At 43.6% G+C, this 17,182-nt stretch overlaps 1 protein-coding gene across 6 annotated transcripts in view; it reads left to right on the top strand.

Annotated features, from left to right (window-relative positions):
• Positions 1–16,770, top strand: part of LOC102298159 (kinesin-like protein KIF21A) — a 42,082-nt gene extending 25,312 nt beyond the window's left edge. Inside the window, exons 8-37 of one of the 6 annotated variants that reach the window (XM_042217920.1) lie at positions 45–240; positions 336–525; positions 1,450–1,513; positions 1,648–1,836; positions 2,407–2,454; positions 3,067–3,124; positions 3,213–3,324; positions 3,451–3,639; positions 3,717–3,916; positions 4,013–4,120; positions 4,203–4,271; positions 4,344–4,489; positions 4,570–4,714; positions 5,132–5,326; positions 7,205–7,306; positions 7,828–7,993; positions 8,256–8,276; positions 8,828–8,885; positions 9,758–9,812; positions 10,065–10,279; positions 10,477–10,650; positions 10,933–10,965; positions 11,171–11,307; positions 11,413–11,497; positions 11,582–11,671; positions 11,757–11,915; positions 12,014–12,131; positions 13,506–13,676; positions 13,787–13,983; positions 14,098–16,770. In XM_042217920.1, the coding sequence (XP_042073854.1) occupies positions 45–240; positions 336–525; positions 1,450–1,513; positions 1,648–1,836; positions 2,407–2,454; positions 3,067–3,124; positions 3,213–3,324; positions 3,451–3,639; positions 3,717–3,916; positions 4,013–4,120; positions 4,203–4,271; positions 4,344–4,489; positions 4,570–4,714; positions 5,132–5,326; positions 7,205–7,306; positions 7,828–7,993; positions 8,256–8,276; positions 8,828–8,885; positions 9,758–9,812; positions 10,065–10,279; positions 10,477–10,650; positions 10,933–10,965; positions 11,171–11,307; positions 11,413–11,497; positions 11,582–11,671; positions 11,757–11,915; positions 12,014–12,131; positions 13,506–13,676; positions 13,787–13,983; positions 14,098–14,152 (3,745 nt within the window). In that variant the 3' untranslated portion in view covers positions 14,153–16,770. Of the gene's footprint in view, positions 1–44; positions 241–335; positions 526–1,449; positions 1,514–1,647; positions 1,837–2,406; positions 2,455–3,066; positions 3,128–3,212; positions 3,325–3,450; positions 3,640–3,716; positions 3,917–4,012; positions 4,121–4,202; positions 4,272–4,343; positions 4,490–4,569; positions 4,715–5,131; positions 5,327–7,204; positions 7,307–7,827; positions 7,994–8,255; positions 8,277–8,827; positions 8,886–9,757; positions 9,813–10,064; positions 10,280–10,476; positions 10,651–10,932; positions 10,966–11,170; positions 11,308–11,412; positions 11,498–11,581; positions 11,672–11,756; positions 11,916–12,013; positions 12,132–13,505; positions 13,677–13,786; positions 13,984–14,097 lie in introns of all 6 variants that reach the window. The other 5 variants (XM_042217921.1, XM_005915723.3, XM_042217930.1 and 2 more) reach the window with 5 other exon arrangements.
• Positions 16,771–17,182: the final 412 nt, after the last annotated feature.

Below are 17,182 nucleotides of genomic sequence, written 5' to 3'. Positions count from 1 at the left end.
CTTAAGAAATCAACGGGCTTGATCGTTATTCTTGCATCCTCCAGTCAAACTGTGATGATCGCCTGCATCAGCCCGTCAGACAGGGACTTCATGGAAACCTTGAACACGCTAAAATACGCCAACCGGGCCCGGAACATCAAGAACAAGGTGATGGTGAACCAGGATAGGGCCAGCCAGCAGATCAGCGCCCTGAGGACAGAGATAGCACGACTGCAGATGGAGCTGATGGAGTACAAGACTGTAAGAGCGTGGCACAGGCAGGAATGCATTCACAAATACAGTCCATGTAGAGGACATGAGCAGAGCAATATTTGGCCCTTTTGTCGATTGTTTAGGGAAAGCGCATGGTGGGTGAGGACGGCATGGAGGGCATGAACGACCTGGTCCATGAAAACTCCATGTTGCAGACGGAGAATAACAACCTGAGAGTGAGAGTGAAGGCCATGCAGGAGACCATTGATGCCCAGAGAGCTCGACTCACTCAGATCCTCAGTGACCAGGCAAACCAGGCTCTCGCCAAAGCAGGTAGGACATTTTCAAAAAAGCTCATACAACATATGTTTTACACAGCCTCATGACACAGCTGGTTTTGCTGATACTGTATATGCTGTATCATATTTTTTATATAGTTCTAATCTTTGTAGAACTGGGATTTTAGTATTAAAAAGTGGTTGGTTGGTTTACAGTGAGACGTCATCATAAGAACCAGTCCGTTTACTATGTATGGCCATATACACAGCAGGGCCTTGGGCTAAATGCTAATGTTAGCACGCTATAACGCTAGCATGTTGGCAGGTTTTTGTCCACCCTTGCAGTTTTACGTGAGCAAGCTAACACGTGCTAAGATAAGATGTCATCAGTTCTGAAGTGTTTCTTCATAAATCACTCACTGTCTATTCTGAGCTGAGCATCGTGCCTACTGGCATGTTGGTTTTCCATCCTAACCCTGTCCTAGCCTAACTGGATGATCTGATTGACAAACCCAGGACGTACAGTTGTAATATGTGAGTTTCAAAGTAACCAGTAGCCAGAGTAGAGCTGCTACCAGTTGAGGTGGTTCAGGCATCTGATTAGGACGTCTCCTGAGCGCTTGCTAGGTGAGGTGTTTTGGCCATATCCCACAGAGAAGAGACCCAGAAGGATTGGAAGAATCTCAGTGACAACCAGGAAGAGCTTGAGGAGGGGGCGGAGTGAGGGAGGGTGTCTCTGCTTAATCGGACCCAGACGATGATGCTTAGTATGGATAATTAGGCTTATAGACTTCTTTTTTGGAACCCAAATCACTATCCCCTTACTGATATGTCGGTCTTTTATATACAGTTTATGTTTTAAACCAGTATGTCAGATAAAATAACCACTAAAGCATGTTTCTGAAATGATTTTAAGCTATTAGTTTTATAATTAACATAGTTTTATATCATTTAAAGTCCTAACTTCCTTTAATTGTAGGTGAAGGTAACGAAGAAATCGGCAACATGATTCAGAACTACATCAAAGAAATCGAGGAGCTCAGGTACGAAAGGAGACCAGATTTTAGCCTTAGCCAGATCACAGGAACGTGTCTGCAACAACAGTATAACTTCACATTAAAATGTGCTGCAAGTGTTTAGCAACAGTAACGTTTGTGTAATGTAACTCGTTCCTCAGAGCCAAACTTCTGGAGAGTGAGGCCGTGAGCGAGAACCTCAGGAAGAACCTGTCCCGGGCCTCCACTCGTTCCTCGCTGTACGGCGGCCCCGCCCTCCTCGCTCCAGGGAAGGAGGCCAGGGACGTCATCGAGATGGCCAAGAAAGACCTGGAGAAACTCAAGAAGAAGGAGAAAAAGAAGAAAAAGAGGTACGTGTTCAAGTTGGCACACAGTTGTGAAGCTCTAGTCCGTTCCTGGAAGTGCGTAAGAATAACAGCCGCTTTGCCAGGAAGTAGAAATTGTAGAGCTGTTAATGTGCAGCCAGAGTGTCGCCTCTTGGCGTGTTGTAATTATCTGCTGATTCCCTGCATTAGCAGTTTACACCCTGTTGTTTCTTTAATGGAATGTGTGCTGCATTCAGTCGCCACTTCTCCAACACGCTGGAGGCCATTGATCGCTTATCCTTTTGCTGCATGTGTCTTGTATATTTTTATTTCTATACATGCTTGGGATCTGCAAGTTACAAAGAACTGTTTTTTTTCTTTAAATCAGGTTTTCTCACATGAAATCTGCCTTTCTTTACGTCTCCATAACCAAAATCCATCATTTGAGCTGCTGTTTTGGGGGTTTTTGTCACTCACCTCTTGCTGATCTCTCTCGCCCTCTCTCTCTGTCTCTCTCTTATAAACATCCTTCGTTTTCCCCCAAATTCTGTGGCCTGTCTGCTCTCTTTACCTCCGCCTTCCTCACCCTCCCCACCTCCATCCTTCTCACCGAAGACTGAGGCAGTACGAAGAGAATCACCATCATGAGCTTGAGGACGCCAGGTTTGCCGCCTCCCATCAACAAATGGGGTTCAAATACTCAATCTGAAACTGGCAATGGAATTTGTGCCCTTCCCTTGAAGTGATTTTAGCTGATTGTTGACCCAAGTCTTCCTCCTTTTCCAAATTCCCGAAGCGACTAACTTTTTCTGCACCTACAGGCGGTTCACAGTCCTGCAAAGGGAGCAGGGAATTTAACCAGCTCTTTCCTCGCCCTCTTTTTCCCTTTCACTGCACACTGCAGGGTGTTGATCAGATCACGTTTTGTGATACCAAAACCATTGAAAACATATTAAATTCGGAGCTGGAGTTGATAAATATCACACATTTTGCTGTAGCGTGTGGCATTTGGTCAGCAGATCTTTGCAGTGTGCGGCGGCTCCTAATGTAATTTGGATGGTAGTTACTGATCGTTTAATCTCTTCGTCTCTCCCACTGTGTCCTCCATGTTTGTGAAATCACAATGAAATCATTCATTAATCAAGCCTATAATCATTTGCATGTGTCATTCATCTGTATTTGTTGTGATTTAACTTCCTGTTAGTCCGAATTTGACTCTTGGGACTGTAACATTTCCTTCTTAGACAGAGAGCTAACACTCTTTCCCTCCTTTAGTGTTGTCAAAGAGGAGCTGCCGGACAACGATCAGGAAAGAGGAAACGAGGAGGCAGAGGTGGTAGGTTGCTGGATTAAATAACTTAAACTGTAAATATAATATGTAAATGTCACATATTACTCAGCGTTTGTTACCATTTTACCAGGAGGGCAGCGACCATGAAGAGGGCGAGGATGCTGATGGAGAAGAAGAGGACTTTGAGATGGCGGGAGATGAGACATCCGAGGAGTCTGACTCTGAAGAACTGGATGAGAAAGGTACAGCTATCCAGATGGAAGGAAGTATCAAAATAAGAGCTCATCTTTGTTTCCCCAGACAAAACTGTGCACAGATTGTAGAGAAACCGCACTCTGAACTTCATGTTTCTTTTTGGGGGTGTGCAGAAAACGTTCAGGCCGACCTGGCCAACATCACCTGTGAGATCGCCATCAAGCAGAAGCTGATCGATGAGTTGGAGAACAGCCAGCGGCGTCTGCACACTCTCAAACAGCAGTATGAACAGAAGCTGATGATGCTGCAGAACAAGATCAGAGACACGCAGCTGGAGAGGGACAAAGTGCTGCACAACATGGGTAAGATGGAGAAATTAGGATCTGCCTGTTCAAAGAGGATTAAAGAGCAAAGGAAATGAAACCTACTCCATCCACAGGTTCAGTGGAGTCCGGTACGGAGGAAAAGGCCAAACGGATCAAAGCTGAGTACGAGAGGAAGCTGACCTCCATGAACAAAGAGCTGCAGAAGCTCCAGTCTGCCCAAAAGGAGCACGCACGCCTGCTGAAGAACCAGTCGCAGTACGAGAAGCAGCTCAAGAAACTCCAGCTGGATGTGACCGAGATGAAGAAAACCAAAGTAAAGCTCCTTCTTTTCATTTTGGGATAAGCAGCACTTTTCACACTTGTCTTGTAGCTGCGATGCTACACTTGCTGTGTTATGCTTGTCCACCAGGTGGCACTGATGCGCCAGATGAAGGAGCAGCAGGAGAGGAACAGGGCCACAGAGTGCAGGAGGAACAGAGAGATAGCCTCGCTGAAAAAAGACCAGCGCAGAGCTGAGGTAAGAGGCACAGGAACACTCATGTCTTATAAAGTTGCTTTTGGATCATAAAGACAAAACTAAAATCAAGCTTGTCTCACAGCACCAGGTGAGGCAGCTCGAGGCCCAGAAGAGACAGCAGGAGCTGATCCTCCGTCGGAAGAATGAAGAGGTAAAACGCAGTTGAGGGAGGCAATGATGACTATGTTACATGTGGCTTTGTTATACCTGTTCTCTGTGTCAGGTGACCGCTCTTAGGCGCCAGGTGAGGCCCGTGTCCGGAAAGGTGAGCAGGAAAGTGAGCCTACCTGAACCTCCTCAGGAACCCTCTCATAGAGCAGTCCCAGGACGGCTGCAGTCCTCTAGTGCAAGCTCTTCCAACGGAGCCAGGTAAACCGCGTTAGCGCATTTACAGCATGAGTGTGCATGTCAGCTGAGTGAGACGTCTGAAAGAATGCCTTCTTCTTTAGGAGTTCCCCAGTGCGGATGGGAAGTATCTACCTCAACAGATCAGCCAGGGCCAAGTGGCAGTCACTGGAGAGACGCATCAATGACATCATCATGCAGAGGATGACCATCTCTAACATGGAGACAGATATGAACCGACTACTGAAGGTAATGTTTAACGGTGGTCGTGAGCCCACATCAGCTGGTCGATACAGTATTACAGTTTTTTTTCAATGCTCAGCAAATACAAAATGGTAATAATCGCAATAACATGAAGTATTGAGAAGTATTGTGATAATATCCAGTTTGCTGAACTCCCATAGGCCCCACTACTTAAGCTGCTTTAGCCTGAACACAGTTGTTGCCCATCTGCAAGCTGCTTTGCAACCCACTTCCACCCCAGCTGTCATGCTGTTTCTGTTGTCACTGATGAATGCTACAGGAGTTTCACTGCTACTCTCCTACTTTAGAGCCCAATTACTGCAGAGAGAGAGATGTTTGTGTGTAGTGGCACCAACTAAAATGCTTTTAAAATGCTTCTTTGTCCTCCTTTCCTTCTAACCTCTGTTCTCGCCTTTTCTCCAGCAACGTGAGGAGCTGACTAGGCGACGTGAGCGAGTGTCTAGGAAAAGAGAAAAAACGGCAGTAGACGGCGCGGACGCCGACCGCTCCCTGGCGTCTCTGAACGAGGAGCTGGAGTCCCTGAGCGCCAACATCGACTACATCAACGACAGCATCGCCGACTGCCAGGCCAACATCATGCAGATGGAGGAGGCTAAGGTGAGAGAACAGCAGCAATCGGCCGCGCGTGATCCCAGTGTTTATTCGAGTCTGTTTGTAATGCTTCATAAAAGAAGGGCAGTATGATGTTTGCACACTCGCACGCAGCTCATAATGATGCAAACACTATCATCGCTGCCTCATTAGCGAGAATGGGCTTGCATGGGGCTGTCACCCTTGGGCAATCAATTTGGGAAATAATTGCAGTTCTGCACCGCTGACAGTCCCAGAGCATTTTGGGCCCCACTTTGACAAACAAGCATCAGGCGCCTATTTGTCAAAACAACAATGACTCAATAAAACAACAACCCACCGGCAGCACAGCCCATTAATGCATCCAAAGCAGCCTAATGGTGGCAGCTGATCAGCCGTGTATACATGTAACTTTTTGTTTGCACGTATAACGTTTACACTCTGAGTTTTGTACCTCACATTCATGCCATCAGCCACTCACGATGCTCTTTAAGCTGCTGCACAAATTGTTGAGTTTAAAGTGTGCAATTTAGGAATTAGAGAGCCGCGGATCCTGAAAACCTCTGATTTGCTGCCGCTTGGGTTAAACTGTGCAATTATTTATCAATAGTAAGCCTGGGGTCACTAATGAGATAGCACTGAGAGCGGTGGTATGTAATGCTGTGTTGGCTGAAATGTGCGTTGCTGGAAATCTCTGCAGGCTTAGGATTGGGTTGCTAACTGATGGTTAGTGTCAGACTAGTGATTCATTAAATTGCATCCCAGCCGTGGGTGAAAGTTTTATAGCAGCTAACAATGTTTGCTCTCATAATCCAGGCAGTTTGAGATGTTTTTCTGTTTTAATTGTCCTGTTAAAAAAGAAGTACAACTCTAATCAAATGCACTTCAATGCACCTCTATAAAAGCAGATGTTTTGGCGATTTGGAGGTCTGGGAATGTCCGCTGTGTTTTAACACAGTGCCCCCCCAATATTGCCAGGAGTAGACGTTCCAGAAAATTATCCCCAAATTCAGACTATGCAATCCTCACCAAAGACCTGCACCAGAGAGTTGCTGCAGATTTTGCATCTGAACAAACTGCAAGACTTCCGGAACAGTGTCCTTTAGACGCAGACGAGACCAAAGTGGAGATATTTCGCTGTAAAGCACAGCTTCACATTTGGAGAAAACCAGACCAAGCACTTTTGGTAATGATTTGGGCTTGATTAGCAGCTCAGGACCCGGGCACCGGCAGCACGGTGGCACGGTGGTTAGCACTGTTGCCGCACAGCAAGAAGGTCCTGAGTTCAATTCCAACATCAGGCCGGGGTCTTTCTGTGTGGAGTTTGCATGTTCTCCCCGTGTTTGCGTGGGTTCCCTCCGGGTACTCCAGCTTCCTCCCACCATCCAGAGACATGCAGCTTGTGGGGATAGGTTAATTGGATAATCCAAATTGTCACTAGGTGTGAATGTGAGTGCGAATGGTTGTCTGTCCCTGTGTGTTGGCCCTGCGACAGACTGGCGACCTGTCCAGGGTGTACCCTGCCTCTCGCCCTATGACAGCTGGGATAGGCTCCAGCGCCCCCCGCGACCCTGAAAAGGATAAGCGGAAGCGAATGGATGGATGGACCCGGGCACCTTGTGGCCATTGAGTCGACCATGAACTCCTCTGTATACCAAAGTGCTCGAGAGTCAGAAGTGAGGCCAACTGGGTCATAGAACGGGATGATGATACCAAGCACATCAGGAAATCTCTCACAGAATTGCTGTTTATAAAACTTGTTTGTGTTAGCAGTGCTGATAGCTGGTGTTAGCTATTGAAGAAGGTTGCTGTCCTCATTTTAAATCAAATCACACTGTGTGGAAATAAGTTGTCAAGTTCCTCGCAGTAATGTTTTATGAAATGTGTCATCGCTGTGGGCTGCAGGAGGAAGGAGACACCGTGGATGCTGCTGCTGTCATCAGTTCCTGTAACCTATCTGAGTCCCGCTTCCTACTTGACCATTTCATGACTATGGCCATTAATAAGGTACCAACAGATGACTCACACCAGACATGTCAAATAAATATTACAAAATATCACAATGTTTATTTTTTATGATACCAACCTTTCTCTAAGTAGAAGTGCTTTATGAATTTAATTGCATAGCGATTATTTGCAGTCGTCGTGGTAACTCGTTTGCAGCTTGCCTGTTTATCCCGAGCCCGTTTTCTTCGTAACCATGGCTCCTTTATGAGATTGAATCTAATGAGACCTTTAATGGAACAACATGATTGAATTAAGTCTCCATTAGATTAGATAAGATTAGATTTGGCGAAACCTAATTGGTCCAGTGAGGAAATGCAGTCAGCTCAGCGGCAAAAGGAGGAAGACTGAGAGCACAAACGAAGAAGCGCAAGTAATTACTACTTCACACTAAACTGAAAGAGGCCGAGCCTTTATTATGTTTGTTTCCTGCGCTGAACAGATGCGGAGGTCGACCTCCGTTATACGAGTACAAACAATTAAAAAGAGCTCTGTGATAATCTCTCTGCTGTGCCGGGACTCAGGGTCTGCAGGCGGCTCAAAAGGACTCCCAGCTGAAGGTGATGGAGGGTAGGCTGAAGCAGACGGAGATCAACAGCGCCACGCAGAACCAGTTGCTCTTCCACATGCTCAAGGAGAAAGCTGAGATCAACCCGGAGCTGGACGCCTTGCTGGGCAGCGCTTTGCAAGGTAGCGGGCGCCGACAGATCGACTCGGGTCCGAGCCCGTCGGGCGCAATCACCTTTTTCAGTCATCTTTTTAACCGTGTGCGGCTACTTTTTTACTTTACAGGCTTCCTCAGCTTGTCCAAAAGAAATGTGAAGAATTTGTCACTATGACGCATCAAATTGTCACTGAAGCCAGTAAAATAACGAGTAGCCTTTTTCCTCATCTTTGGGTTTTGATTTTTGATTTCTGTTTGTTTCTTTCTGTGGTGTTGCTGTGAGCTCAGAGTTAGGTTACCTGTCTCCAGGTGAGTGACAAAAATACACAGCAGTACGTTAGTGCGTGAGAGAGCAAGGCACGTGCACACTACACGATTTCCATTAAATGTTGCTCCCAAACTGTGAACTGTTTTCAGTCTGATTTTTTTTTTTTTGTGCAATTAGTTTCCAAATTAGAAAGAAAAAAATCTACATTTGAAAAAAAATGATGGAATCTTGCCGTGTGCATCACGTGCATCGCAGTCCTGATAAAAACTAACCCGGCTGTCGTAACTGTGCCAGTAATATGCATGACGTGTCACCCCACCTGCTAGCCAGTCCCACTTCATGAGGATGAGCTGCGATTATGTGGAAGCAGCAGTTTGCGTGTCAGCCTTTCTGTGTTTGTCTTCTCTTGCGTTTTCCTCCATTTCCTTCTCTCCCAGATCACCCTTTATCTAAAACTACACTAAACGACCCCCCGACATCTAAAATGTGCCATCAAGGAAGTCACACATGCTTTCCACACTCACAAAGACACATTTTTCTTTGTTTTTCCCTTTTTCAAATGTGTCTTTATTTGTGTCTGTCATTATTGCAGAGAACGGAGATGACAGCAGTAGTGATGAATCCACCCCCAGTCCAGCCACAGAGGGCAGGTAAATATATACACCTGCACAGGTTATCAATTCAAAAGCACTTTATAGGTTCACAGCGTTAGAAGAAGAAAAAAGTAATTCATGATTTCATGCATCATGATCGCAGAAGTCCCCTTTTGATGAGCATTTTCGCCCCTTGCCGTCGTTGCGATTTAAACGAGTGATGCCTGGATCTGTGAAATCGCACGTTCATTGTATGCTAACGACTTTGTGTCACTAACTACTTTGTTGCTTGTACAGAAGCCGGATATAGACAAAGCAAATACTAGTTCTGGACGAGGCCTGTTTTTGTTTGTACCATTGTAGCTCACGTAGTTGAGCAGGCAACTTTTTCCTGCATGTTATTGTGTGCTGCCATTAGCCTCTGTTAGCTGCCGTTAGCCTCTGTTAGCTGCCGTTAGCCTCTGTTAGCCTCTGTTAGCTGCTGTTAGCCGCTGTTAGCTGGCATTTGTGAAACCTTCGTTGAAGTGGCTCTGACATTATCAGACTCAGATACTTAGCGAATAAGCTGTAATATGAAAGCCTAAAATTAGCTCTCATAATGTTGAGGGGTGAGCTGGATGTCTAATCTGCTGAGCATGTTTATGCACACGCGTGTGCATAAACCTGGCTTCAGTTCTGGAGATAAATTTGAGGTGAGGAGGAAGAGGATCACTTTCTATCCAGACGCCAGTTGTGTTTTCTCTTTCCTTTTTTCCCCCCACTTCTTTGGTGAAGAAGAGCGTTCTCAGATAAAACATAGGGATGATGCTGCATATCTCGAGTCTGAAAGTGCAGGTGCAAATTAAATGCTAATATCATAAAATTGGTAAACATTGTACTGCTAGCCTAACATGTACTGGGAATAACTGGTTGAAAATTCTGTGTTTCAGCACACTGGCATCAGATTTAATGAAGATGTGTGGTGAATCCAGACCAAGAAGCAAGGTACTGTACTCTGCCGGGCAATGTGCCGCATACTGTTTAAGCCCATGTGTTTTACGTTTAACAGTTAAAAAATGTGTTTAAATTTAAAACTGAATTTACTTTATCATATTTGATCCATATTTTTCCAATTCCCCTCCTTTTTACTTCATCCAAAGTTAAGCAGAAGTTCCACAATACTTTGTTGAATTTAGGATAATTACTAGCTGCTTAGTGAGTTGTGAGTCCGTGTTCCAAAATATTCTGGTCCCCCAGGCTCGAAGGCGAACCACCACACAGATGGAATTGCTTTATGCCAGCAGTGGAGATTTGTCCTGTGAATCCCCCACTGGAGACTTTTCAGCCCCTCTGCTGCCCCTCGCTGAGCGCCTGGAAGGACCGGCAGACATGCAGGGTCAAGCGGTTGGTCAAACCGCTGACCGTGAGCAAACTGTTTCCCCATCTGCGCTGTCTGCCAGGCCAGCTGCCATGTAAGTGGTAAAAGCAACATTTCTCTGCAGGGCACAAAAATATCAAAGTTCTCTTCTGAAATGCCAGATATTTCCGGTGCTCATCATTCAGCATTCTGAAATATTGAAGACTGTTTGTGTGATATCTTGCTGCTAAAATGTTACGTGTTATTACTCTAGAAGAACAAAACTCCTTGTGAAATCTTTACCGTTTGTAGTTCCAGATCCAGATCACCTACAGGAGCTGAGAGGAAACAACTGGAGCGCTCGCCGCTCAGCCGCAGGAAGATGCACGAGAAAGGAGGCGTGGCGTCGCAGATCCCAGGACCTGTACATGCAGCTCCAGTTAGCACAGCGGAAACTAAAACCAAAGCCAGTGACTACAAATCCCTGTAAGTGTGAACTTCCTTTAATCAGAAGAACAGGTTTGTTTGTAGTTTTAGCCATGTGTCAGTCAGGCTGCAGCTGGATAATTACAACAGGGCCATTCATGAACACCTGATGAGCCATAATTTAATTTAGGTGATTACAAAAATGACATGAACCCAGCAGCCTGAATTTCACTGCTTTACTGAGCAAATTGTTGCAAAAGGCAAATGTTAGGATGCTAATATGCCCTTTAAGTTTAACTCTATTTATTTAAGTTTTAAATAACCATTATTATTTTGTTTCAGGCTGGAGGACTCGACTGCGTTTGAAGGCCACAGGTAATTCATGCCTCTTTAATATGTTTAATTAAATTTCAAATGTAAGCTAAAATCAGAGGGAATAGTTAACTCTGTACTTCCTTTCCCTTTCATTCTGTCACTGCTTTAACCACTTTAATCTGTCAGCTACAGTATGCCACTACAAGGCTTTGCTGGTGCAGAAAGCTGATTAGTGAAAGTCTAAAATGTTGTGTCATGTTTGTAGGGGTGTCATCAACCCTGTAACAAGCCCCAAGAACAGTCGGGGGGGCAAACTTCAGTGTGTTTATGTAGCTGAGGGCCACACCAAGCCTGTTCTCTGTGTAGACGCCACTGATGACCTGCTGTTTACAGGGTCTAAAGGTAAAAACTGCACCGGCTTTCAAACAGCCACCACGAGAAGAGTGTTTTCTATGATTTCTTTCCTTTTTGTTTATTAATCTGACCTGTTCTCGTGCGTCTTCTTAGACCGGACATGTAAGGTCTGGAACTTGGTGACAGGTCAGGAGATCATGTCTTTGGCTGATCATCCCAGCAGTGTCGTCTCAGTCAGGTACCAGAATACTAGAATCACTAGTAACGTTGGTTTTTGTATTTAACCTTTGGATAGATTACTTACTTGTTGCTGTTATTATAGGTACACTTCCAGCCTTGTCTTCACCGTTTCCACTGCTTACATCAAAGTTTGGGACATACGAGACTCTGCCAAGTGTATCCGCACACTCACGTAAGTTCACGCGCCCCTCCGTCCAGCATCTGTCATTACGTTTTATCACCATCTTATTGTTTTGCATTTTTATTATACGTGTAAGGTCATCGGGACAGGTGGGCTCAGGAGACACCTGTTCTTCTGCTCGGAGTTTATCCATCCCACCTGGAGAGAGTCAGATCAATCAGATTACTCTCAACCACACTGGCTCTTTCCTGTATGCTGCTGCTGGCAATGCTGTCCGCATGTGGGATCTCCGCAAGTGAGTTACAGTAACATCGATATGAGTTTTAGCTATAAGCAGTTTCATAGGAGGTATTTATTTTGGTAATGATTTCTTAATTTGACTCCTTTCTTTAGATTTGCATCTACGGGGAAGCTGACCGGCCATCTGGGGCCTGTTATGTGTCTGACAGTCGAAAAGTTGGGCAGCGGGCAGGACCTGGTGCTCACCGGCTCCAAAGACCATCATATTAAAGTAGGAAGCTACACAAAAATGTAGCCATATATGTGTTGTAGCAGCGTCCTATATATATATATATAGATATATAGTCTGAATAGGATTTTCAACTCAAATCAGTTGAATTATATTCTGTTTTTAAATAAAACCAAATTACAACAGTTCCTTCAAGGCTCTTTATATTGTAAAGTAAAGCCAAAGTCTAAAAACTATGATGATATCTTGCCTTCACCTGCACAACGGTGGTGCTAAGGTAGGCATCCCCGCCAGAATTTGCTTCCCCCTGCGTCGCGCTAGGCTGTCCAAATCACGGACAAACAATATCCCACGTTCTTGATTTTTATTTCACAAGCACTTCTTATAATGAATAACTACTCCTGAAAATTTGAAGATGTTAGCTCTTTAAACAGTAAAGTTACAGTCGAATGTGAATAATATCAGGCTGATCCTGCCACAGAATGTTTTTAAACCCATTCTGCACAGAGAGGTGTTTTTTTTTTAAATGTATTGATACCAATGTTGAATATTCTTACACAATTAAAAAAAAACCTAAACGTAAAATAATTACACCATAAAGATGGTTTGTTTTTCTGTTATTTAAAAGAGGTAGTAGTTTATTTTAATTTGTTTAATTGTTTAAACAAATTAGAGATAGGGTGAGAAGTTCGGCCATCCGGGAGGGGCTCAGAGTAGATCAGCTGCTGCTCCACATCGAAAGGAGCCAGCTGAGGTGGTTCGGGCATCTGACAAGGATGCCCCCTGGGCGCCTCCTGGGTGAGGTGTTCCAGGTATGTCCCACCGGGAGGAGGCCCCGGGGCAGACCCAGGACACGCTGGAGAGATTATATCTCTCGGCTGGCCTGGGAACGCCTTGGTGTTCCCCCGGATAAGCTGGAGGAGGTGGCTGGGGAGAGGGAGGTCTGGGCCTCTTTGCTTAGGCTGCTGCCCCCGCGACCCGGCCCCGGACAAAGCGGATGAAGATGGATGGATGGATGTTTACAAAAAAATTGAAGTTTGTGTGAGGTTGGAGGATGTGTTTGTGTGTGGGGGGGACCACTGCTCTACAAGATGCACATGGTGTCACCGAACTGGAGCTCTGGGAGAGACGTCCCCACTTTCAGGGATTTAAAACTGCGGGGGGACAAAAGTGTTAATCCATTAGATTAACACTTTTTTTCCTGCAGTACTACCAACTGTCCGGAATTGCCCGTTTCAATGGGGTAATATTTTGCTTGCCAGGGTAGTGAGGGTTGCATAACCAACAGCATAACTAAGGGAGGATTGAGGATCACCTGATCCAGCCCTAACTATACTTCCAGGGAGCAATGAACAGAGTCGTCAAACTTTATGATAACCACCATATATATAAAGAACAAATGTGCTTGTTTTTCAGATGTTTGAGGTGACAGAGGGCGCTCAGGGTAGCATCACCTCCTGCCATACGTTTGACCCCGTCCATCAGGACAGCGTGGAGTCTCTCACTGTGCATGGAGACTTTTTCTACAGCAGCTCCAGAGACTATTATATTAAAAAGTGGGACTTGGCCAGTAAGAAACTGTTACAGGTATTGTGCATCAAAGATTTTTCCCAAGATTAAAAAGTTTATATCAGTGACTTAAACTTGTAAATCTGATAAACTCTACACTAACTGTTGGCTGTTATTGCATCTACTAGTCGGTCAATGCCAAGGCAGACTGGGTTAGTGCTCTGGGCGTGGTGCCAGGCTCCCCGGTTCTGCTCAGTGGATGCAGAGGAGGGCTGTTGCGCCTTTGGCACACTGACTCGCTTGCACCCCTCGGTGAGGTCCAAGGACACGACAGTCCGATCAACGGCCTGGCTACTAACAGCAGCCAACTGTTCACTGCCTCTGAGTAAGTCTCCTAACATAGTTGAACACTAGTCAGTAGTGTTGAACTATGATCCTGCCATGTTAAAATTACAAATTTTGATTATTATCATAAACTTTACCTTTGTGTTTTCGACAGTGACCGAACTGTGAAGATATGGGAAGCCAAAGCATCTCTGGAGGATGGATTTTAATGACTGCTGGATTTAATGACACAGGATTGCTCACTGGCCATCAGTCAGTCAACATGAATTATTTGCAAAGTTTCTATAACATCTTCGACTTGAGAAATTACTGACTGGGAAACCCAGAGAGGGTCCCAAATCAATAGGTATGGCAGGATAGGCCCACAATAACCTTAAAACATCCCTGATGCTTCACTTGGAATAGTTTCAGGGAAATCATTCTTTCCAGCTGAGTAGCATTACTGACATTTTAGGTCAAAACATCATCCGTGAACCTCTCAAGCTCCTATAGAACTGCTGCAGTGGCCAGCTCATTTCATAGCTGTGACTGTAATAGAGTGAAAAGAAAAGTATGGATTTATTGATCCAGGAGTTTGTGGTGTATTCAACATTCCCTGTCAGTTCAACGCAAGACAACATGGATACTGTCTATGCATATTATTCATTTTTGCCAGAGCTACTAAGAAAAAGGAAAACAGATTAAATTATTTGCTTCATTGCACCAATTTTTCTTCATCAAAACCAAGACTGCTGAAAACGTCTGTGTCCCAAGACAAGACACGGAAATATTTAAACTCCAGCAATAACTGTCTTTTTGTTCACGTGATGGGTGGTTTATTGTGTCTTTCTGGCATTGTTGTGCTGGTCTCTTTACGTATGCATGTGTTCTCAGTTACCAAGGACCAACTGAAGCTGCATATGGTCTTAATATTGAGCTGTTACTGCCAAGCCCATCAGATTAAAGTAGAGGCCTCAAAATAAGGCATACACCATGCTCCTTTAACACGGTTCTTATACAGTTTAAATTTACCCAGGCTTAGTCAGGATTAAGCTTTTAAAAAAATAAGTAAAATAAAGTGACAATGTTGTATCTCTAACAAACTGCAGGTATCATAGCTGAATAGCACTATTCCTACATTACATATTGCCTTAAAAAGCAGAGAGTACTATCTGCTGAAACATTACCTTTGAAAAAGGCTACTTTGTCATTAGACATAACAGTGAAAGACATTTCAAAACCCATAATAATTCAAAGTGTAATGTAATATTTTTAGATAACTATATAAATATATAATTGTATAAATCTGAACAACATCAAATAAAGTTAACTTTCCTAGCTTAAAAGGCTAGTACCTGCTAGGCTAGTTAGCTTTTAGCTAGTTTAGCTGATACTTTTCACGGTGACCAGAAAACATATCCTGCCCTGTCTTTCTGTAAGACAGCTGAATTATGAAACTACTTGAACATTAAATTATATTTGAAATTTAAAAAACAGACGGAAAAATATGCTAGCTAGCTAGCAGCAAATCTATTATTTATCGCATTTGCCCGCACATTGATTCTGCGTGTGGCAAAACACTTAATTAAATGTTAGATTGTGATCATTTTTGAATGTGCATGGTAGCACATTGCAACAGGTTTTTAAGAAAGAACTCCTCTGAGCAGGATAACCATTTAAGAACAGGTAATAATGAAGATTTGTTCACATTTCCAACTCAACAGCTTTTTCTGATTATAGTCGGCCATCAGCTCGGTTTCTCAATCCTCTGGTTGATGCTTTTTTATAAAGCATCTCTTGGTCTTTTACTTTGTACTTCCCGTTATTTTTACATGTTATGGTAATCCACTGAGCGTAATTCTCTCCCCGTCTTCGATAGTTGTACGACACTTGCACAGCTGAAGCACTGCTCTGGCAGCAAGTGCTTTTATGAAACATTCTGATTTACAGTCAGTGATTGTAAACCATTCATCTTGATAGACTCAAGCACCTTGTAATTCCCAAGTCATGTAATACGGTATGAGTTACAGTCTTGTGAAAGCATTTCTTTTTCAAGTGTGTATATGTGCATGTTTTTCCAACCAAATTGTGTGGCAGTTTCTTGTATATTACTGTTTATCTCTGCTGTTTTAGTACTTGTAAACTGCACATGTGCTGCAGTTAAGCATTTGAAAAGAACATTCAGTCTGTTAAATGTGTAAAAATGCTACGACTATTTATTTGTTTTTTTTCTCTGATTTTTCTGTTGTGTCCACTGAAAGTTTTTGAACTCTTTCCATCTGATACCTCTGTTATCTTGCTGTTGTAGACGACTGACTCCATATACAGAGGTATTATCAGTGCCTGTAATTAATCCTGAACTGTATGCAGTGACTGAGAAATCACTACCTGATAAATGTTGGCTATCCCTCATTAAAAAGGTTAGGTAAACATTTGCTCCTGAACTACTCTATCACAAGTATCTGTTAAATAAATTTGCTGCTCTTACTGGGATATATGAGGTAGAAGTTGTTAGCAAAGGTAAAGTCAGTGGGACTCAGGTAATTGCACTGAAAAATCTTTTTATTTTGTGAGTTGAATTGACTTTCCTTCTGTCTCACAAGAAAGAGCTTAAATCGAGTACAGAAATCGGTTTTCAGTCCCATTGACTAAATAATCCTCTAGAAACCAGATGAGCTGTAAGTGTTATCCCTCTAATTGTAATATTATATTTTGAAATGTGACTGTAAATTTCTTCTTGTGTAAATACGCCGTTTCATTCCTGCTGATTCTCTTGTGAACAATTTTTAAGTGATTAAGATCGGTTGCAGCGTGGAAATAAATTTTAATATTTAAAAAATTTTTGTTTGGTTTTTTTTTTTTTAAGCTTCATGTCTGTCTTGTTTTTTTTCTTTAACTCATGTATTAATATGTTGTGACCACATGGTGGTAGTACTGTATAATGACACCTGAGTGATTGAGTAGGTAAACACAGAGACTGTGCTTCATTTGATGTGCATACAAATGAGGCTTTCTTTCTGTATTATTTTAATCATTTCTGTCATGACTAATTACAATTTCAGGCAATACCCACATCCAAACTCCCCAAAAAGAAAACCGCAAATAAATAAATGCACCATTGGATGATGGAATAATTTGGCCTATGGCTCTATGAATAATTATGGCTTTAAATATGTGTAGAATCTTAAACACTGTGTGTCCTCAACATGCGATATATACGTTGTGCAGTATCTTCCTCTCTGTACCCATTGAGTCATTAT

Source organism: Haplochromis burtoni, unplaced genomic scaffold (assembly GCF_018398535.1).
Source record: "Haplochromis burtoni strain Fernald_Lab_line unplaced genomic scaffold, NCSU_Asbu1 Contig_14, whole genome shotgun sequence".
NCBI lineage: Eukaryota > Metazoa > Chordata > Actinopteri > Cichliformes > Cichlidae > Haplochromis > Haplochromis burtoni.
The sequence above is the reverse complement of the archived record's forward strand: the minus strand, read 5'-3'. Positions and strand labels throughout refer to the sequence as shown.